The sequence below is a fragment of the Tyto alba genome, unplaced genomic scaffold, assembly GCF_018691265.1.
Source record: "Tyto alba isolate M040663 unplaced genomic scaffold, T.alba_DEE_v4.0 Super-Scaffold_26, whole genome shotgun sequence".
NCBI classification, from domain to species: Eukaryota; Metazoa; Chordata; class Aves; order Strigiformes; family Tytonidae; genus Tyto; species Tyto alba.
This window is the reverse complement of record NW_024881300.1, coordinates 8,031,799-8,054,545: the sequence shown is the minus strand read 5'-3', so window position 1 is coordinate 8,054,545 and position 22,747 is coordinate 8,031,799. Positions and strand designations below refer to the sequence as shown.

Here is a 22,747-nt window from a genome sequence, read left to right as displayed (position 1 = left end):
AAGGAAGTCACTGGCTGCAAAAATCATACAAAAAGAGTACTCAGATGAGTCACTACACTATCTGGCAATTCTTAGAATCACTGCAGAGGTGACTTGCCACACCAATTTCACTAGCACCAGACACCAACATTTCTTCCACCTGAAAAACCACCTTAGCTTTTCTGAAAGGTTTTCTAAGAAATCCTTTCTTCTCCTTTAGCAAGCCATGATTCATTGCTCTGTATAGCACAAACAGCCACCAGATACAGAAGCTTAAGTGCCAGAAAATGCTCCACTAGCTCACGGAGAGTGTTTCAAGTGGGAGCTTCAAAACGGCCTCCAGAACCACACTCGTGTTCAAAGGAGGTGCTAGAGAACACGGCTGTGTGAAATTTGGCATTACGGCCTCACTGGCAGGAACAGGGAGGTTAGTTTTGGCTCACATGAGATCCTCCACCCTGTAGTTTGCTTTGAACAGTTTTAATGAAAAACTCAAAGTGAGATTCAGCTACAACCATCAGTTTTATCTAAGGTTGGTCAAAAGCAAAAGAAATTTGATTTCTGTGTGCATAATGTTGGAGGAGGAATACATCTCTCCTTATAAGAGACTCTGTATTTTGAGTTATCTTTGGAACAGAAGGTAGCTGTGAGACCTGTAATCCTCTCACACATATGCAATGCATGTAGGCAAGCAAAACATTGTGTGGTGGAGGATGGGGTTAATAAGTGCATCATCCAACTTATAGCACTGGGTAGGAGACAAACCTGTCCACTTTACTACTTCGAGAGGAACAGTCAGGCACTCCTCCCACCTATTTTCAGCAGCAAAATGAGAAAATGCTGCTCTTCAGCTTGAATAGACGTTTATTTCATTCAGAAAATCTAAAGATGCCTCCAGAGGAGCTACAAGGACCAAATCATTATAGCCTGATGTATTTTGGAAAATCTCAAGCCCCAGAACACAACAAATAGGAGAAGGAGGTAAATCAGACGGAGCTTCTTATTCTGACACGTGGTTAGAGGAGGGAGAAAGAAAACCCACTTGAGGATGGCGAGCAGGAATACAGGATAAGCGGGACTGCCAGCCTCCCCCCTTGACAAGCATGCGAGTGAGTTGGCTGCTTGCCCCTCCAGGATCTCCAAACACTTCAAAGGCAAGAGGTGGTTACAGGCCACTAAGACTTTTTCCACCACCTCCTAAAAAAAAACAGTAATATCTTGCTAACACAGACTGGCAACATTTACTTCAAGTTTTCTGTTCCCTGTAAAACCAGAGAACATATACTTAGCTTTCCTCTTCTTCAGACTACACTGAAAATGTCAGAAAACAGGACAAACTAGCTTGTACATAATTGCAAAGCCCCTCTTGAAAAAGGTTGAGAAGGAGGTGGGATGAAAGCTCCCAGCCAGGAAAGCTGGGACTGCCAAGGAGCAGAACAGAATAAGGGCAAGGACAGTGTGTGATATCCCAGCTCCATCTGTATGCAGAAATGAAAGGCATTGAGGAAAATATCAGTGCAGGTTATGGCAGGCGTTCCCAGGTGTGGGGAAATCCTCGAGGGAAGAGCACCATCAACAGAAAATACAGCAGACCTTATAAGAGACAGCTGACGTGGCAGATCCTACAAAAGCTTGTCTGCAGTATCTGAACATCTTTTGTTCTCAAGCCCCATTCTTTCACCTGGCAGCTCATAGATGAAACGACCTGAGAGATGTTCCTGTCACAGGAGATTTTTCCTCAAAAGGCTCCTAAAAGGAGGAGAGAGCAGGGTAATGTTGGGTCCACTACAGGGGATGCGTGGCAGAGGAAGCTTTACCCTTCTAATAACAACTCTCCTACATTTCTGGAAATTCTCCCTAGCCCTATCCCCTCGCTACCTGCAGAGCGATAACAAAGCCAACATTGTCCGTCAAGTCTCAATCTGAAGTGACTCATTTATTCTCAGGAGCTTTGTGTTCATTTTTTTAAGCCTGGCATCCTAAGAAAACAAGGTTTATGTGATCATATTGCCCGTCATATGTCTTAACTGTTTGTCCCTTCCTATTAACTTCTGAATCACACTGGACTGGGGATAGAGGGCTCCGAGAGAAATTGAGTTTCTGTTATAGCAATTGAGTTTCTGTAAGACTGGTGAACCTACCTTTGATTGGGTAGGACAGAGACCCCAGTTCACGTCTCTGCTGAGAGAAAGGCTAAGAACAGAGCCAGCGCTTCCCCCCACCCTTGGGCCTGTCCTAGGCAATCAGCACGTGTGTGCCAGCCAGCCGACCAGCACAGCTCTGCTGCTTCTTGTCCTGCTTGCAGGCAGGGGATGGGAAAGGAGATGAGACTACTCCGTGGGGAGTGGGGTCGGGTGGGGGCTCTGAGGTGAACCACGACAGCGAAGAAATGCAACATGAGAGCAAATCTGGCCTCATACATAAGAAAACGGGGGATTTTGCCAAATTGCCTGTAACTTCATGACACATTATTGGGGGCAAATGCCAATATTTCTCAAGCACTCACTGAATCCAACATGTAGCCACATACAAAACAGCAACCAGTTGGAGTGTTCATCCATTAGATTTGTTGCTACAACTTCTTCCCTTTCGCTTAAGTATGGCAAGCAATAGAAAAGTCACAGTGAAGTCACTTTCTCTCCTAATGTCACCACTTCCTACAACTGCACACTTAATGCAGGGTTTCTTGAAACACACAGAAAGCATGTGATGAATCTGTGAGTACTCTGGAAAGAGTGCTCCCGAAAGACCGCGAGGCTTGGCTCTCAGGTGAGTTTGTGACATTGGTAAAAAGCAGCTCTCTGCCCCGAGTGTGCTCTGCAGGGGCATTTTCCTGTATCTACTGTCCAAACTATAGATTTTTAAGGAAAAGTGCAGGAACAAAAAAAAGTCCCTTTTTCCTGTAGCACCACATGATAAATTTCATTCACCCCATCCTAACTGCTTCTAGTGACAGTGCAGTGTTTGTCTGAATTTTTAGCAGATGTTTCTAAGTACTCTTGACCACTTCTCTCTCCTGAGGATTTCTGCAGTGGGATAGCTCTAGATAGTAATACAAACAAAGCTTGTAAGAGGCTCTCGGGGATAAATCTGTAGACACTGCATCTAGGATGGGTGTGGGTATGGGTCCAAGCCTTATGAAACTGTAAATATCCTCTGGAGACTAGCAAGCTGGACTGACCCTGCCTGCAGATGTTTTTGAGCTTACCAGCCCCACAGTGAAAAGCAAGACAGCTTACAGATAACTGCAACACTCCTGCAACAGCCCGAGAGCGGGATTTAAACCGAAAGTTATAAAAGCAGGGATACACTGGAGCAGAACAGAATAATGCAAAAGATGATGTGTGATGGTGTAACTCCATTTCAATTCAAAATACCAAAGCCGCTGTGAAGGGGATCAGTCTGGGCTGAGGCAGAATTTCCCAGATGTCAGGTTACCCTCGGGAATTAGCACACTGGATTCACTTGACAGGTGTGAAGGTACTCATGCAGTCAGAACACAAATTGCTTTAAAAAAATAAAATCTCTGCTCTCATTTTAAAAGAGAATTAGTATCTTGCACTAATGCCTGGCAAGGAGGCAGCGACATCTGCCTGAGTTTGTACACAGCCTGAAACAATCAGCTAAAACATGTTTATGGCTGCTAGTTTACATTATCAAAATGTAACCATAGCTATTTAATACCAAAATGAATCTATTAAAGCTATTGTCAGTGTTTCACAGCAGCTGAAACTGTTTTTTTAAAAGGTCAGTCTACTAGCTGGAGAGTGAAAACAAGCAAGGCGGCTGTGCCAGCCCTTAGGATGTGGCTGCATCCTGCAGTCTGGTTTTGCATTCCCTTAAATGTCGGGCAAGAAGCAGCAGCGAGGTGTCGGCGGAGCCCGCGGGCCCGGCCAGGCGCGGGGGGCCGGGGGCTGACAGCGGGAAGCCGTGAGGTGAGCCTGCCCGGGGCCCCCACGCACGCCCCCGCCACAGCACGCTGCACCTACTTCTTGCCGGGGCAGAGAAAGGGATGGCTGTAGATGACACCACTTTTTTCAACCCCATTCAGCTTTGTGGCGGCTGTGTCATTCACAACAATACGACAGCCCTCCCCCACCCTCAGAAAAACCCATAAAAAGCCCCAACCTGAGAACCACTTCCCCACAAATAGCACAGCACTGTTCCAAACACCCCCACCGTCAGCACAGACCAAGCATGTGCTCTCATGTTCTGTATTAGCATTTCTGTTAACCCTTTTGTCAGATCATTTGACTCGGTTTCAAAATTCTTCATTCTGAAAAACACTTGTTAAATATTGGCCCCGACTGCTACACAAAGTGATAGCTTGGTAGTCATAACCCACAAGATATATTTAGCTTCACAAACTCATCATCAATGGATTTTGAAAGCATTGTAGCCAACAGACTGGAAACCACATGCAATACAAACACATAATAGAACTTTTAATGTGCAAAGAGACTAAACAAAAAGATCCTTGACCTTCTTGCTTTCCCTTGCATACCATTATCCCCAGTGAGACAGCAAATGGAATGACGTGGAGAGCAACAGCTACCATTGAGCAACTTTGGAAGCCAATTTCTACAGTAGTTAAGCAGTTAATGGCGTTAATCAGAATGATAACTTATTAAATTCTAAATTTATGCAAATAGCATTTTGGTGTATCACATGGAGACCTGAGTAGCAGAGCTCGCCAGGAAAAGGTCCCAACGTCTTTTCCATTTGCTGTTTTGTTTTGTTTTTTTTTTTTAATACTATGTAAAATAGTGTTCGCAATGGTTTGCACATCAGACAAACCACACTTAAATAAAAAGCTACAGTCACAAATTAATCTCCATCATCCCAAATAAATTAACGAACAAATTGTTTAGTTCTTAACCTTTTCGAAGCAGAGATTAATCTCTACAGCTAAATCCAATCTCTGTCTTTATCTTTTTAACAAGAAGTTGACATTTCTTATAGACCTTCCTTAGACAGGCAACACTGACTGAACAAAGAAAAATAGCAGATATCCCTGGCTCTCTCCATGCTACAGTAGCTAGGGTATCTATAGCACAAAAATATAAAGCAACAGAGTAGTTTATGACTATGACATAAAAGGACATTATCAGCATGCGATGAGATGAATCGGGATATCTGCAGTTTAGGGTAGGCAGACCTTATGGCAATCTTAGTTTTGTAAAGCCTGTGTGGAAAACATACTGTTTTCCAAAAGAAGTATCTGGCAACTTTTTGGCTCTGGGTCACATTTCAATTCAACAAGGATAGAAAAAGCAGGGGATTGGATGAATACCAACGAATTGCACTTTTAATTGCTTTCAAGATGTTAAAAAGAATATGAAGATGTGCTTATGCACGTAGTTTTCCCCTTTGTTGGTGCTGTTATTTCATAGAATTAAATTCTACACAGAATTTTACCACTTAGTTCATTTTCTGTCTTTGGGAAAATGAGGTAGGAACCACTTGCTGCAGGATGTTGTATAAAATGAGTAATTGACCAACTGAAATTGTACCTCTACTTTGAAAATCAATCATATTGCTTATAAACAAGCCCTAACTGTTGATTTATTGATGTCTATGTAAATATACGTGTATCTGGGTACCTTCTCTTTCTTTGTGCAAAGCCTGCAACACAGACTGTTAAAATATCTCTGGAAAAAAATAATTGGCCTTTTTTCTCCCCTTTGGGTACAAATTTCTGTTTTTAAATGAATGTGCAGGTTTCCTGTTGCTGCATGAAGCCTTCATTTCAAAATACCAACTAATTCTAGGTTTAATTAAAACAGAATGTTTTATATCACAAACACTCCTCTTTTTTTTTTTTTTTTTTTTGCAGCACATATCTTCTTTATCTCAATGTGATTGCTGGCTATTAAGAGAAGAAGGAATTTTTTTTTTTTTTATTTAATGAAATAATGCGAAGTCTTACAGCAATTCTCTTTATGGAGTCAACTTATGCAAGCACCGAAGCCTTTCCAGAGAAAACAGGATTCTCCCCACCTCCCTCTGGCTTTTCTCCCTACTGAATGCCATGGCCTTCACTCAACCAAAGGAAATGAAAGACAGACTGAGACAACAGCATCACGTGGGTGAAGGTCAGATTGATTTTCAGCTGTGTGGTGCTGTTTTATCACCCTCAGGACAAAAGTTAAGCCCTTCATTTTTTTCATGTCTGCTTTAACAGAGCAACTTATTTTTTCCTGAAATTTTGGTTGGGCTCCATACCACCAGAATTATCAAGGATAGCCTAATTTAAAACATTTGTGGAGATCTTCTTCCTCAGAGAAAAATCCACAGCAGCCCACACACCACAACATTTCTATCCACAAGTTTCCTCTATTCCCTATGTACAAATAGTGGCTCCTTGAAACTACTGAGGTTTCTGCAGTGACATTCACTGACAGCCAAAGAAGAGTGGGATGCAGCTGCCGGCGGTTCACCAATGATCCTGGGCACGGGGAGAGGAGCATTTGCTATCTCAAAAGGGGCAAGTTCACAAATTGTTTTTTCTCCCGACCCTCCTTCCTCCCCTCAGCACCCTGCTTGGAGTGGCCAAGCTCTCCGAGAGCTGAGCCTCCCGCCTGTCGCTCGGTGATCCGGACATGCACGGCCAATTACTGTGGCAGCCCCTGCAAAAGCAGACAGTTTTGCTAACTCACGTTGCACTTTGCCCAACTCCAGTGCCACTCGCAAAATCACTCCCCCCAGCTTGCTGTAAGGACTGGCTCTCCTCGCTCCTCTTTTAATTAAGACAGATGCTTCCGCAAAGTAATTGTGTTATTTTCAATACAGCCGATTTTAGCTAGTCAGGTCTTCAAAACTGAACTGATTAGTGTAAAACGAAGCATTTTATACATCACAGATATGTATGGGTATACCTAGTTATCGAGAGAAAGACCATCTTCCCTCCTCATATTTACATTCCCAGAGTTTAAACTGGCAGCCAGAAAACTCAGTATTCTCTCATTTAAGCTATGAGACAAGAAAATCCTACTCACTTTCTTTTTCTTTTGCTCTAAATTTTGGGTTAAAATTGTCTTATTTGTGTGAGGAATGCAACAGCATTGTGATTGACTCCTGAAGATGACAGCCATAAAAAGCTAGGAATACTATCTGCTTCACTTGTGTCTACCAGAGGCTCTGGTCAAAATCAAACTGAGTTTTATACTGGATACCATTCAAACACCTAATGGAATACAATTCCTACATGAAACAGCTCTTGTAAAACAAACCATGGCAAGTGTCTGTAAGAGAGGAAGGAGTAGAGAAGGGTTGTAAGGTGAGATCAAGCAGCTATCCAGGTTGGAGCTGGGTGCGGTCTGAGTGAAAACCAAATAATTTGCTAGGTTTTGTGAACAAAGATTTGACTAGCGCATGTCTTTAGCTCATCTGAACCTAGCTGAGACTGCCTCTGGAACAGCACCTGGAGCAGTCTGATTTCTCACAGCACCTCAAGGAGATCTGCAGATGCCGGTCCCCATGGGATGGTTCAAGGAAGGCTCTGCGCGCGTACAGAGCCCCAAGGAAGAGCTGGCTCTGGGACCACAGGCAAAAGAGCAACTGCAGCTGAGAGTGAAGGAGAAAACAGTGACACAGTAAGGTATAACTTAAATAAACTGGGAAGTGACTCAGCTATATGCAGGGCCAGAAAAGGGCAAATGCCAGCACAGCATCAGGGAGAAGACTGCTGTGAGCAAGATGCAAAATGGTGGCAGTTCAGAAAGGCGCCAGCAAGGAAAGAGCCTTCGAGGAGGGAGCCCCCAGGGATGCCAGCACAGGCAACGGGGAGAAGGAAGGGACAAAAGCGGTCACACCCCAAGGAGACAACCAGAAGAACTCACAAAAGCAAAATCCCATACGATGCAGAGACAGACCACAGTCTGAGTATTATCGTAAATGTTAAAAAACTATCCTAGAGGAATGTTGAATTTTTGGCTGGTTTTGGTTTGGCTGGTTGCTATGGTTATTGATGCAGATTGAACAATGTAATTCAAATCTGCTTAGACTACTCTTGGAGTCCAGTAAATCACCTGTATTCAGTTTTGCTCAGAGAAAATGAACACAGGTGTGTGTATATATATATTTCTGTAGAGTGCGAGGTCATAAAGGGAATTTATTCTACTTCTGTCTTTCCAACTTTTCTAATGAATAATTAGTAGATGTAGATTTCTAAAATGACCATTTAATGTAAATTGTATCAAATCTCATTTATTTTAAGAGATATCATTAAGTACAAAGTCTGCACGAGTGAACTGAGTTCACTGCAGAGGAAATGACTGGGAATTACGTTCAAAAATCTATTCAGATGTTTAATGTAACAGATTCCCTGGGGAAGAGAAAAGCAATGGGCTTCTTCAGCCTTACCTTATGTCCTCCTCAGCAAGGCTAACAGGAATTGAGTAGCAACATAAGGAGGAGCCAAAAAGTCTTTCACCATTACGCTGAGAAAGATTTTCAAGGAAGCCTAAAGAAGAGATGGACCCACACGCCAAAAAAAAATGGTGCCTTCAAGAGGAAGCTCACCCTGACAGTTACAGGTGTCACCAGCAACAAAACCCACCTGGATTAAAGACCTTGGCTCTTCTATCAGTTTCATGCATGTCATTAGGCAAACTGGTGAAGCCAGAGTTACAGTCATTTTCATACAAAATAACTCAGGCTGTGAAGGGGGACAGTCTTGAATACTCCCCCAAACCCTGAGCTCTTATCCCCTTCATGTTAACTTGTGGGCCTGTGCAGTTCCATAGGGCACCAGATCCAGGAGCTGCGCAGACTGAAAACTAATCCTTTTAATTGTCAGCAATGTCGGCTCCCAAAGACAACACAAACCCTGTACCAGCATAAGGTAGGAGATAGAAGGAAGGAATGGCCCTTCCAGTAACAGCCAAAACTTAAGCCAAATTAGAGTGACGACTTCTTGACTCGATGACGATAAAAAATTAGAATAGTACTTCCCTGTGTCAGAAAGTAGTTGGTAGTCTAAATGTTTAAAGATTCCAAAGTGCTCGAATGCCCTAGGAAGTATTTAACATGAACAGACCAAGTGCCTTGAAAACCCCAAATCAATTTTTTCATTAGTTAAGACAATGAAAGCTGGTTGGAATAAGTAAGAAGTTTGAATAACATTACCTATATTTAATACACATTATTTAATTTAAATCTATTTTCAACAATTTTTAATTGAATATGAAATGATGAAATCTATTTTTAAAATTCACCTTACTATTAAAAACACCTATTAAAATTACTTAAATGAAACAGCATTCAAAAGGTACATACTTGTTGCCAAAACTTTGAAGAAAGTCGGACGCTGCTTAGACCTCTGGTGGAGGTCTTCTGATGTGCAAACCCAGCTTGGAGAGCAACAGCCTCTCCAGCAGGTGCAGGGAAAATATTTCCCTTATTCAATCTATTTGACTGGTTCAGTCCAGTAACGAGTTTGTTCAGAACAGAGAAACTATTTGGCAGACGATCACTAATTTGCTTCTTGCCAGCTCACAGTAAAGAAAGGCGTGAGACCCCTACAGAGGATGCAGGCACCCGGTTGAGGTTGCCCACAGGAAGCCACGTACCTTGGCGGATCCATCCTGCTCACGAGGGACTGCTGTGCCGCGTGGGTGTGGGCTGCCGAGTCGGCACGGAGGACACACCGCAGCCCTTCCTCCAGTCGGCACTTGAGGCAGGCTGAGCCCTCGGCTCCTGGACCCAGAGGCCATGTGGAGATGCTCCAGCGAGCGCTCCCAAAGCCAGCCAGCTGAAGAGGACCAACCCATGCTGGCACGTTTCCCTAAAGCCAGCCGGCACCGGGGGGTGGAGGCTGCTTTCTGGCTTCCCCAAGCCTGGAGCACAGTTAATAACATGCCAGCTGTATCTGCAGACAAGCCAAGTTTAATGAGGCTACAACAAAAGCATTCAAATATGCACTACAGAACTTCTGTGGGGATTTTTTCTAGAGCTTGTTTTAAAAAAATAAAAGATGGGAATTCTTGACAATGTTTGTACACACACTTCCCTTTATTTGTAATTGATTTTTTTAAAAACCCATTTATATTCTACAAATTCAAAGAAATCAACATTAGAAAGACGTTTTTAATCCCACTACTTCCACCAACAAAATTATGTTGTGTGATGAGTGCTTGAAATGCACTGCTGGTTGCTTTTTTCTTAATAAACACTGAAGTCTTAATTGTTTTTCCCCTACATGGCCAGACACCATCTTTCTGTCTGCCAGATCTTCACACCAGGACAAGTACTACCCCTCGCCTCCTGCTCGGAAACCAAGACAGACACACAGACATGACCACGTCTCTATCATTAGTGATGAAGGAGATATCTTACCCACTCGCTGTCCTATCAGTCATGTCTTGCCATGTGCCTCGGTCTGTTGCTCTGGGTAAAGATACAGGAGGCATCAGGAAGAGGAATGCAAATACAGATTTGGAGGCAGTGCAGGGGGCAGCAGCAGAAGTCTGCTGAGGCATGAGTGGGTGGAAAAGGTGGAAAAGGGGCAATCGCTCACTGTCTCCTCCACCAGAAGAACCAGAGGGTATCAAATGAAAGCAGGTGACAAAGCTAAAGTGAACGAAAGAGGATACTTTTCCCCAATGCATAACGGAACTCTAGGTCCCCACCACAGGAAGGAAATGCTAAATGCATATTTTTCTGCAACAAGAAAGTTCAAAATGGAAACTGATGGAAGAAGATTATGTGAGGAATTTAAATAAAAAGCACTAAGAAATGCTCAGTTAAGTTTGTTGACAGCTAGGAGAATATTCTGGGGAAACGGCGCTATGGGACCATCGGGCTGGCTCAGTATGGCCATCCTCATATATGAAGACTACTTCCCCAGGGGTCTGCTAAGGGATAGGGGAAGAAATCAGGAAAAAAAGCAGACTTTCAATGCACCTCTTGTTCACTGCTTACACCTGCAGTCTGAAGATCCTGATGGCTCTGAATCCGCCAAGGCTGTTGATAGGGCCAATGTGGTTTTGTCCCTCAACAACCCACAGGAAGGCAACGTGCGCCCTTCAGCAGCACCCTCGCCACAAACAATCTACGCTCTCGTCCATCTGAGACAGGACAACCCCAGCACATCCTCCACCGAGCTCTCTGAGGCATTATTAAAAGGCCACTTTATAACAAGCACACATCTGTTGTAGTCTCCGGGCTATCTTCACTGCATTTCTGAATTGAGTTTCACATATTGGGTTTTGTCTACAACCCCCTGAATGCTGGAACCTGTTAGGGCAGCAGTGATCCTCCCTCCTGCAGGCACAGCTGCCCTTGCAGCACTCGGCAGGCTCCAGCCCTGGAAGGAGCCTTTCCACTGCAACCCCTCCCTCCTCTTTTTCAAAAAAAAAAAAAAAAAAAAAAAAAAAAAAAAAAAAAAAAAAAAAAATTAATTACTTAGATTTCTAGAATGCCTAGAAACAAACTCGCCCTATGCAGCCCCACACAATACTCCCTCTGCTGTAACATGGCGATAGATTATCCTTTGCAAAGAGAAATCTGAAGCGGGGGGAGGAGAAGGGGAGGTGGAGCTTGGGCACCCCTGACACCCCAGAAGGGGTGCGTGAAGCCAGGGGTGGTGCAGGGGGGAGCTGGATGGGCGCCAGTTCCCAAACCCAGGTCCTGCTGCACACAGGAGCTCTCACGGCCGGCGCCCGGCAGCTAGCTTTTGCTTCCCAGCATTTGGGGTGCTTCGGTCTTTCTCCATCTCCCCATTTCTGATGCAGCAATGTATCAGGAGGTGAGTGGCTTTTCAGACAGCCAAGTGCCAACTGTTCAAGACTTCAAAAGGACACATGCTTTCTTTAAGGGGCCTCTTTTAAAACACAGACCCACTTTCCCTTCTATCCATTTTCATGTGTACCTGTGCTTACTTTGCAGACTAATTTTTGAACTAGATGAAAGTAGATAAAAGAACTCAATTAAAGTAGCAAGAATGAAACCGTCCCTCGCCAATACAAGAACACACTAACTTGTCATCCTCGTGTCCTCCCTGGGCCATATGTTTAAAAATGACAGGGAAACATTCTTCCTGTGTGGAAAATGTATGCTTCTTGAGGAAAGACAGCATCATTGCTAAGAAATGTTTGTGCCTCAGAATGCATAGCCAGGCCGTCCGCGGTGACTGCTGGCTATGTGGAAGCTGAGAAAGGGGCAGAGATAGCTCATTACCTCCCCTCCTACCAGAGGTTTTGGTTATATGCAACCAAAGCGCCTGCAGCCGTGCTGGCAGCGCTCCTATCTGCACACGCAGTGCCTGGTGCGGCCTCCCTTGCCACCATCCCCGGAGGGACCCGGCACAAAGGTGGCAGTGGCGATTTGCAGGGGGTGGTGCCTGGCACGCTGGCACGCTCTTATCGGCGAGCACACTGCCCGGCTCCTCGCGCTGGCTCCCGCGCGGCTGGGGCCCTGCCGTGGGCTCCGCGCCGTGCCCCGCCGGGGGAGACCCTGCGCGAGGCCACAAAGCCAATCCCGAGCCGGGTGTTTATGGCGAGCAAGCATTGTTTTCAATTCACATCCGTCCCGTCCCCCGCTTCCCCATCCCGCAAATCCTTACAGGCACCGGCACGCCTGCAAAATCCAAGAGACAGCCCGAGAAACAATGGCAGTGGCTGAGCCCCCGCCAAGGCCTGGCCGTGCGGAGCGCTGAGCGCGGGGCCACGTGCCCCAGCCGGAGCGGAGCACCCGGGGGTCTCACCTACCTTCGCCTGCCGGACGACCCTCCGATCTGCCGGATAAGCAACGCTGTTAGGGAGCATAACACTTCGCACAACTTTCACAAACGTATGCAGTACATTAAAGGCTGCGCTAAAAGTACCTTCGCAGGCAGCCCCGACTCGTGTCGAACACCCTGTGTGGGTACAGAGCCAGTGCTGGCAGCTCAGGAAACACATTGCACAGGATGTGCTGAAAAACCACAGTATCGGCAAGGTTACCGTATGCCTTGTTTGTCTTTAAATTTGCAACTGTGCTTCTGTTTGACTTCAGATCCAAATTCAGATACGAGAATGTGCTTGATGTTCTACGTGATAAATATTTCACTGCGCACCTGCATAGAAAGCTAGGCAGCGCAGCACCTTATCAGCACACTGATTTTCTGGTGTGTGTAGGCAGAAGTCCTGGAAAGAGCCTCCTCACAGGCTGGCTGGGAACCTCCACGTAAACTCAAACATCACCTGTGTGGTGATGGCAGTCCGGGGAGCCAGACCCTGGACCATGTAGCCAAGCGTACCCCTGCAATAATCTGGGGGTTTGGAGCTCTCAGCACCAAGAGGCACAAATACTGACCAGAGGGAGACATGCGAAGGGCCTGGGCACCGCGGCCGAGGCGCTGCCCGGGCCCTGGGGAGCCCTGCTGCCCCTGCACCTGGAGAGGGGACGCCTGGGACAAACTAAGGACAGGAGCCTGTGCTCGGAGCCCTCCAAGTGATTGACAATAAAAATGCTGCCCCGGTGCCCGTTTTCAGATCTAGACAGCAAGAACTGAGGACTCCAGGGAAAACCCATGTTTTTACAGTTTGTGATATTACTGAGCTTTTCTGGTGCCAATTTTAAAGCACTGCTATGACCTCTGGAAAGAAGGAAAACTGCATTTCAGCACGACAACGTAGAAAAGAACAAAAAAAGGAAACTTGTTATTTTTTTTAGCTTGAAACACTAGTCAGGTTAAGAGAAAGGAGCAGAATTCTGGCAAGGACAAGAGCACTCAGACTGAGCCACAACACAGTAATTAGGGCCAGTAGGTCATTAGAGACACAGCTGTATAAACTAGGTGTATAATTAAGTTTCCACACTGCTTTTTCACAACTGTATTTCAGTTTCTTTTGTGGAGGACAATCAGTAATTCATTAATTTAAAGATTCAACAACAGCAGCAGCAAAAAGACAGAAAATCTCTGACTTGCCAATCAGGTGCGACCAAAGATTACAATTTGAGGGAGGGCTAATTTTGGAAATACATGTAAGAAGTCTCTCTTTGTCAGTGGGAAGTACAAAGTGCCACCTGACAAAACCATTCATGAGACGTCGTCACTTGTTGACAAGCTGCCGTATATGGTTTTCTGGATAAGCATCCCGCATATACGGTTGCATGGCAATTATAATTCTTGTAGCAGGTGAAATACAAGAAAATGCAAAATTATACACTAGCATGAAACAGTTACAATACCTCATTCCAAACGTAAGCCTAGTGTACAAGTTACAGGGCATTTAAAAGGAGCAACTGCAAGACTTTAATTATAAACTAGTTCCTACCGTACAGTAGTTTAGAAAAATCAGCTGCTTCCAAGCTGGCAATATCCATATATAGCTCTGCTGCTGTTTGAAACAGACAACCTGTAAAGTTATCAACAACAGAAGAGGACCTCATGAAATGCTCAGAGACCCCACCGAAACCTACTTCTGTCCACTTCACTGATGAGCTAATTTGCTTTAAAACACTCTACATTCACTTGAGAAACTGAAGAAAAAACCTTACATGAGGCTATTCTGACCCACGGGAGGAAGCAAAAATAACAATAAAATACTGGAGCTAAACCCAGACTATCGCAGGTGGATTAAAACACACAAGTAAAATGGCAAATCTCGTGGCTTTTTAGCCACTTTTCATCAGATGACAAACAACTTGGCATCGGCCATCGGACAATGATATATCACAGAGTAGTTGCTTGATGTATGCAGCCTCTGGTGCTGGCTGGAGGACACAGTAATTTGTAAATCCACGTGCAATTCTTTACTCTTGTCACTAATGCTATAAGATAGCATCATGCTACAACACCTACACTGTAACAGCAGTGTGCAAAAAAATGTATAAAAAAGACTGCATATGTTGCCAACGGCAATTACTTGGTCTTCTCTAGTTAAGGGGACATGGGATACCAGTGAGTTTTAAATTAATTTTAAAAGCTTAACATATCCAGTGCATACACTAGGTGTTTGGGGTTTTTTATTCTTGGAGTATTTTTCAAGATTGTTGTTTAAGGCACTATTTCCAGGACTGCTGCAGGATTGCTCATTTGTGGGGGCAAGCTGGGAGACAAGGGAAGACATGAGCCTGTAAGGAAATGTGATGTTCTTTCAGTACAAGCTGCCCCCATTTAGACCCTTTTCAGATCCCCGTAGACTCTGGAAACCTACAACCTGCAATCACAGACATCAGTCATGAGCAAAAGGTATAAAAGGCACCTAATTCTGTCAGAAGGAGAACATCTCTACTACACTGACATCAAAAGGAATGCCATGCACTTATGCTACCAGAGATGTCTAGATTTCAGCGGTGTTTTGTCCTCAAAGAAACAAGTCTGAAATACATGAAAAAGCAAGGGGGGAAATGGCTGTTTGTTACCTCCTTACATGTCAAAGCAGCAGCATTCAAACTGTATTATAACTTCAGCGCACCGTAATGAATTTCTAAGGGATTCCAGTGAAATAGATGGTTTATCCTATTCTTTGGAGTGATCTCTTGTAATCCTGCAACACTCCTGAGCTACAATACCTTCCTAACTTCAGTATCCCAAAGGAAGTCATTAGTTATGTTGTATTATCAGCCTGGTGATATTATCACTACAAATATTACCTGTATTGATCTGGACCCATGTAGACACAACTGAAAACCCTGCTTCAGATTAAGACATGAAAACCTAGCTTGCCAAGAGGTCAGGCACCGCATTGAAACCTCAGATGTGTCAGCCAGGCATTATAGGCAAAAGGAGTGCAGGGTAACTAAGGACACAGTCAAATAGCTTATTTTGTGGGGTAAAATCTTCAAATATACCACACTTCCTAATGCGGTCTTAGATTTTCACCAGGGTGGTGCAATTCTTTTCAGATGAGCTGAACAAAGATGTCCATTTTGCATGCTTTCAACAAAAATTCTCATGGCTATTGAACAAACTGGTGGATCTGAAAGGGTGTTTTTTCTCCTCGAGGTAAGATACGTAAGTATCAAGCAACAGCCCAGATTGTCTTCATGGAAACATTCTCATTCCAGAATATATGAGTGTAATCTTCCTATTTACTTTAAATCACTTCAGGACACTAGATTAAACTAAATAGAAAACAGACACTCTTGTTCTGGAACAAGGATATCCTCACATGGAGATAATTAGCACCTATTTCATGTATATGCAGATAGTTATATGGTGCCTTTTTATGACAACATGTCTTTGTAAATCATCAGCACATGAAGATGGTAAAAGAAGATGAAATTATGCTACCTGCAATCAAAAATCAGCAATGGGAATACTAACAAATTATTTTGATAAGTCCCAAAAAATATGATTTACTTTTCTTAGTCTCACTAACAGAATATTATTTTGAGGATAAATAAAAAGTGAGGTGCGAAAACACTGACTGTATTGATATGAATAGAATCTCTGGGTTGCTACATTTTAACGTATATTTGCCCAGGGAAAAAAAATTGCGCCTTTTCATAGTGCTGTTGGTCACCAGTCATGACCTCACATTGCTCCTCTGGAGTCCCCACCAGCAGCACCCACTCCCCGCCGCCCTGCTCCGCTCCCCCAGTTGTGCCATTACAGCAGTTTGGGGGACCACACGCTGAACCAGACCCAAGCAGACGCCTGGGCTAAAAACAGCCTTTGTTTTGGTGGGGCTCACCCCGGCACGACGAGCGGCTGTACCAGCACAACAGAGGAGACGGGGCAGCGACGGAGCAGCGGCCGCGCAGGGGCAGGTGCTGGGGACAGGCCCCGCGGCCGCCCGCCTGCCCCGGTGGGATCCTGCCCGCCCCGCTCCCCGTGCGGGACGGCGTGGGGAACGGCTTGACCCTGCCACTGCTCCTTTGGAAAGGACCAGCGCCCACATGGGCTGTGCACCTCACCTTCAGTCTGGAAAACAAGGACTTTTCTATTCAGTGGCATTTTCTTGCTTACTACCCTGCAGTAGGGTACAAATGTCATTGGTGGAAGTCTCGGGCCAATGCCATGGTGGTTAGCTGGCCAAGAAATTACCCTGCAAGAAGTAGCCTTCCATTTTTACCCAATTTCACGTTTGCAACCTATGTAGGGTTTAAATACAAGTGCAGAGCAGGAAGGCCTGGGGGCTGGCGTAGGACTGCAATCCCTATCCACCTGCACGTGGGGGAAAAGCCCCAACATCCCTCTGTCCTTCCTGTCAGCAAGCAGATGGGAACAAGAACAGGGCATCCTCTCCTCTGCAGACCAGAGCAAGAGAAGGGAGGATGCGCTCAGGGTGGGAGTCAGACCGAGCCGAAGTCCCCGCCTGACCCTCCCCTCCTGGCTGTACTCTGTTTCCTCTGTTTTTTCTTGGCTGGTCATCATTTTACTTATGCCCAAAAAGAAGAGCAGAAAATATGGACTAATTTCCAAACAAATTAAGTGGCCAGGGAGGAATATGCACTCAGGGGAAAGAGAATGGAATACTGCTGCACCTGAGGAAAAACTAACCCTCCTGCCCTCTGCCAGCCTCAACCTATCTGTCTGCCATAACAGCAAATGCCTAAAAATATTCTAGATGAGTGCAGAGGAAAAAGTGATGGCAGAGTATTCAATTCCAGGAAGGTGAGGGATGAGAATCTCTGACTTAAATACATGTGAACATATTCTGCGCTCCCCCTCCTAAGATTTTATTTAATCTTTGGTAAAATCTGCAAAGCTTTTTACTACCCCTGTAAATCGGCTTAGCGTGCTCTGCAGAATACCTGCTGCTACCACTGGCCATGAGAAGGCAGCCGTGTAAAAGCAAGATATGTTGCAATTGTTCACACCAATGCTCTGAGCTTGTTCTTACTTTACAGAAAGTAAAATCAAGATCAGCGTAGGCTGATGCCGTCCTCACTTCCATAAAATTCAAAAGGCAATGCAATAATAACCTAGGGAGAACAGTATATTTTTAGGGTGGGATTACAAAACTCGCACTATGAATTTTAATCTCAGAAATCGTCATGTTCTTTTATGGGGTTCAGAGGCCTCTCTTCCTGGGAGTTTTGCACACTTCAGTCATTTAACTTTTTTAATCTTCCTACATTTGGAGAGAGAGGAAAAAATAACCTGCCTGAAACTTTTAGCATTAAAAAAACCCCACAACATTTTTGTCTAACGTAATTACTGGCAGATTCCAATTGGAAAGCTGTTGCTTTTATTTTAATTTTATTAAAGGAGTGAACAAAGGCTACCCAAGGCACCACAATAAAATTACATTAACTGTAAAATTACATTATTAATTCTTTAATCTCACTTGAGGCCTCAAGCTGTTGCTATGTCCAATTACCCAGCTAACCACCTGTCAGAACTGTAAAGCTAGTTTAACATTACCTCCAGGACAGTTGTGTGCCCTGTGTTCAGTCAGGTCTGCCAGTGAATCGAAGTCCTGCTGACAGTTATCGCAGGTGTAAATTGACTCATCCTCCATGTCTTCATCTTCCTCATTTCTCTCTTCCTGGCTCGTCACACTGTTCCTCTCTTCCAGGGCCCGGCTGTCCTTCGCTTCGCTCTCCAGCTCTCCTCCCAGGCCACCTGCCAACAGCAAGAACATCCTCTAAGTTTGAGAGGTCTGAAAAATAAGAGCTTTAAGAAGGATGTTGCACTTATTAAGATACATTTAATTACAGCCGCTCTCACATTATTCCCGACACCTTTCATTATATTAATGTGGTTTTTATATCATGCGGTGCAACAATTCTCAACTGTATTCTCTGCTGCTTAGTGCGAATCCTGCAAACACTCTCTCCTAATCTTCTCTGGTGGGTGTATAGCGGGAGCCTCTAACTCTCTGTCATATAAAGTTGTTAGTGTTTTATCACTTAACCAGATTCTCAAAGCTTTAAAAATTGGCAAGATTAATTACAGCCCGCAAAGAAAAGGCATGTGCTGAATTTTAATTCTCAATTCTCTCCTCTCCCTGCCGCCTCCAAGCCCCAATATTAGTAACAACAAGGAAAAAAATGCTCTAGCTGACGACCCCCAAAGCACACATATACCCCAGGATGTGAGAGGTCCCACTGAACTTATGAGAGGCACTTTGCTGGGCAGATGAGCCTTGCGTTGTGCCAGCCTAGCTGGGAGCCGACAACGTTGCATCTGACCTTCAGGTCTCTCAGATCGTTTTATCTTCACCTGTGACCAGAGCGTGGGCTAGCACAAACATCTTTGCCAAAAAACCCAGAAGTTTTCATGTGCATTAGGGTACAGGGAGACTGAGCTCTCTGGCAGCTCCGGAAACACGCCGGTGCAGGGGGGCCGTGCACCCCGGGGCTGTGCAGGAGGCAGCTCCACACACGGCGCGGCTGGCAGTGGGGTGGGAGGTGGGGGCAGCCAGCCACAGTCAGTCCCCCCAGCATGCACGCAGTGGCCTGTCACAAGGGATGGGCTTGCAGCCGTGTCCTCGTGCCTCTGGGACACCCCCTTGGCCACGGCGGCCACCCAGGCATGCCTGAAGCCAGTTGTGCCCGATGACTCCGTGCAGCACTGCAGCTGACCTTCACTTGGGCTCTCTGGGGAGGCAGCAGTGGTGCAAAAGCTTTTTTATGTCCTTTTGCCCTCTCAGCAGGGAAAGCGTCCATTAGATGTGCTGGCCACACTGGCCAGGCTTTGGTGACTAGCTGAAACGGAGAGGCCTGCACCTCTGCCACCCCATGTCCCACCAACATGGGCGATTCAGCCGCAGGTGCTACACCTGCACCATTTCACCTGCCTTCGCCAGCACTCACACGGTCTGAATACACCCTCTGGGTAAGAGGGGAGCGTTTGAGAAGTCATCCAGCAAAGCAAGACGGAACCACTGGCACTTCCAGAAGAAGAGATCCTCCCACACTGCTCACCGGCTGACCCCGAAAGCCCGGGAGCTGCTCTCAGCCAGGCAGGAGGGAGATGCCACCTTGTTGGTTCGGGATGTGTTTGGGATTTACACCATTAGGGAAACACCAGCAAACAGAGAGATGAATTATTTCTAAAATTAGATCAGCGCCAAAAAGACTGAGGACAACCAATGCTGAGAACATGAAACAAAGCTGAAAAATGAAATTTATTAAAGATGAAAACTGGTTACCACAAGCACTGCAAATTGGACCCACGTTTGTAGGGCTCTGCTACCACCAGCCAGCCAGAGCACATTTTATACCATCTTCTGCACTGCGCATGGTAACATAAATCAACCAGTGTAAAACGCTCTGCAGTTTTCCATGGAGCACTCCTAACATGACGTACCCTTCAAATTGCAATGGAAATATTAAAAATCAATGTCTGTTTCTGGTGTATCACAGCATCCCTCTTAGCAATTAACTGATCTGCACATTTTCAGATTCTTCACTGTTAAATTATACATACTTTTCTACTACAAAATTTCCATTAAGGGCTAGATATAACGTTCATCTTAACAAATCAGATATGCCACTTACACAGCAGTAATGAATTTAAGGATTTGTTTATAAAAAGCATCACTCACTAAGATCTCCATATTGTAAGTCATCATCTGTACTATGTTTTTATTCAATAAAATGCTGTTTGCTGAACCTCATGCTTTATAGACTTTTCCTTAAATAAAAATGTATTGTAATGAAAAAACCCACAGTTCTGGTTCTCTTTATACTACTACTTCACCAAACAGTAAGTCACATTTAAATCTATACTAGCTTTACTTTACTTCACACATCACTTAATGTACGTATTCAAATTATCACTTACATTTTGTCATATTTACTTGGCACACCTTTATACAGTCTCTCATCCCAGACTGCAATCACAAACATTTTAGCTCGTTCAATCTTTTTAAAGCCAGTATGTTCTGCAGACTTGATAGTTAATAAATCAGAATGTCAACTCTCCAGTGTTGTGAGACAGAAACCTATAAAAATAGTCCGAGTATAAATCTAACCTAAAGAACTGCCACCTGCTTCCACGCTGCCTGCAGATGAAGACCACAGGGAAGCACTTCTGAACTGACTTTGCCACAACCTGAAGAAGAAAGTTTTTGGGCAACTTTGGGGAGCTTTTGGGGATCTTCACTAATAATTTTAGCAGAAATTTTGTCTTCTGACAGTTAACCTAAAGACCAGCTGATCTGGTGAGTATGCTGTGACAAATTCATCCTTGGTTTTACTCCAACACTTTGTGACTACACCAGGGATAAAACTGTTCGACTGAGTCCAACAATAACAAATAATTTAGCACACTGCTTTAGGAAAAATAAATTGTACAATGTGAGATAAGAAAATAGATTCCCGACTGCAAAGCAAAATTCCAGAAACATTTTTTAATTCCCTGTTGAATGGGAAATCTGATCCTCTAGGCAACTTTTCAAAAGCGTTTTTGCTTGACAGAGTTGTATGTCAAATAACACAACAGTGAATCTTGCATAAATTATTTAGCAAATGCAACATTGCTGTTAAATGAGGTGGGTTTTTTTTTTTCTGTTTTCAGTAAGTTGAAGGAATTGTACATGTCTGCCACGCCTCAGTGTTACTGTCCTTTGAATAACACGGTCTTTAGATTCCTCTGCCAAGCCGCATGCTTGGTGCTTGCCTTGTAGAAACCAAACACCACCGAGAAAAATCTGGGGTGTTTCTCGGTTTTTTGACCTTTGTCTATTTTGACCACAAGCTGCCAGCGGGGTGTGCGGGGTGCGGGCGGCCCTGGGGAGATGCTAGCTCCTTGCCCGAGGGAGCGAAACTGCCAGCGAGCACCAGGGCGGTGATGGGAATGGGTGGTCCATCCAGCAAGGAAAAGCTTCAAACGCAGCCCAGCTGCTCCCGCGGTGAGCTCAGTTTCCCTGATGAGGACAGCAGGCCACAAGCATTCCTCAGGAGCTCATTTCTGAGGAGTTTTGCTGTAGTAGTTCACAAATTTAACCTGCAATTTTCCTGCTGGCAAGAAGTGGAGGAGTAACCCACGCCCGTGCAGTTGGGCAGGACGGGTGAACGTGGGCATGAGCGCACTGACAAAAAGTTTCGGGTCACCATGGGAGACCAAGGTGCTGTTGGCACCAGGAGCAGGGAGGATTTGGGGGCTGGGCCTGGTTCTGAGGGGACACATCTGTGCCCTAACACATAAAGGGGCTTCTTGGTGGCCAGAGGCAATGGCGCCTTCCAAAGTCTCCAGAGATCAGTGGCTGCCTTGTAGCATCAAGCACAGATAAGTCCATTTATTGACACAGCTAATTTTTATGATGGCCTTGGATTTTAGTGAATGTAATTCAATAGTAAGTAGTTTCTATCTAGATTGTTAAAAAACAAAACAAAACAAAACAAAAGTAACAGCAGCACAGGCACATGACTCCCACCCGCCACTGGGACGTTTGCAGAGCACAAGGGAGCTGCTGGCACCCCCTTTTAGGATAAACGATTACTAATTAATTCTAAAGGGCAGAAAAAAATGCCCCTGCATTTCACAAAGTGTAATTAGTAATTTTTAAACGAACCTGCCATCTCTAATGATGGCTTTAACAATTTCCTTTTATGAGTAAGAGAGGATACAATTTGAGAGATCAGCCTTGAAAGTACACCTCACTCTACCCAAAATGTCAGGAAACAGGGTTGGGGGGGGGCTTTTTTTTTTTTTTTTTTTTTTTTTCTTTTTTCCTTTTTTTTAGCCCTGCAGCACAGTGGAAGGCCTGCAGGGCTTTACACAAGAAGAATATTTTACCCTATGACCTAAACAATCTGGCCAACAGTCAAGAATATGTTATTCTAATTGCCACTAAAGTTAATGTTGTTAATGACTCTTGGTTCTTCTGCAAAAGCCAGCTTATGTTCTAGAAAGTTACTATTTTAAAGGGGACACAGCAAG

General features: G+C 44.7%; 1 protein-coding gene across 3 annotated transcripts in view; it reads right to left on the bottom strand.

Annotated features, from left to right (window-relative positions):
* ZNF423 (zinc finger protein 423) overlaps positions 1-22,747 on the bottom strand; it is a 233,513-nt gene that overhangs the window by 145,586 nt on the left and 65,180 nt on the right. The window contains exons 3-4 of one of the 3 annotated variants that reach the window (XM_032998756.2): positions 18,281-18,481; positions 14,241-14,321 (exon numbers count right to left, since the gene is read on the bottom strand). In XM_032998756.2, the coding sequence (XP_032854647.2) occupies positions 14,241-14,321; positions 18,281-18,481 (282 nt within the window). Of the gene's footprint in view, positions 1-9,551; positions 9,587-14,240; positions 14,322-18,280; positions 18,482-22,747 lie in introns of those variants that run through there. The other 2 variants (XM_032998762.2, XM_032998769.2) reach the window with 2 other exon arrangements.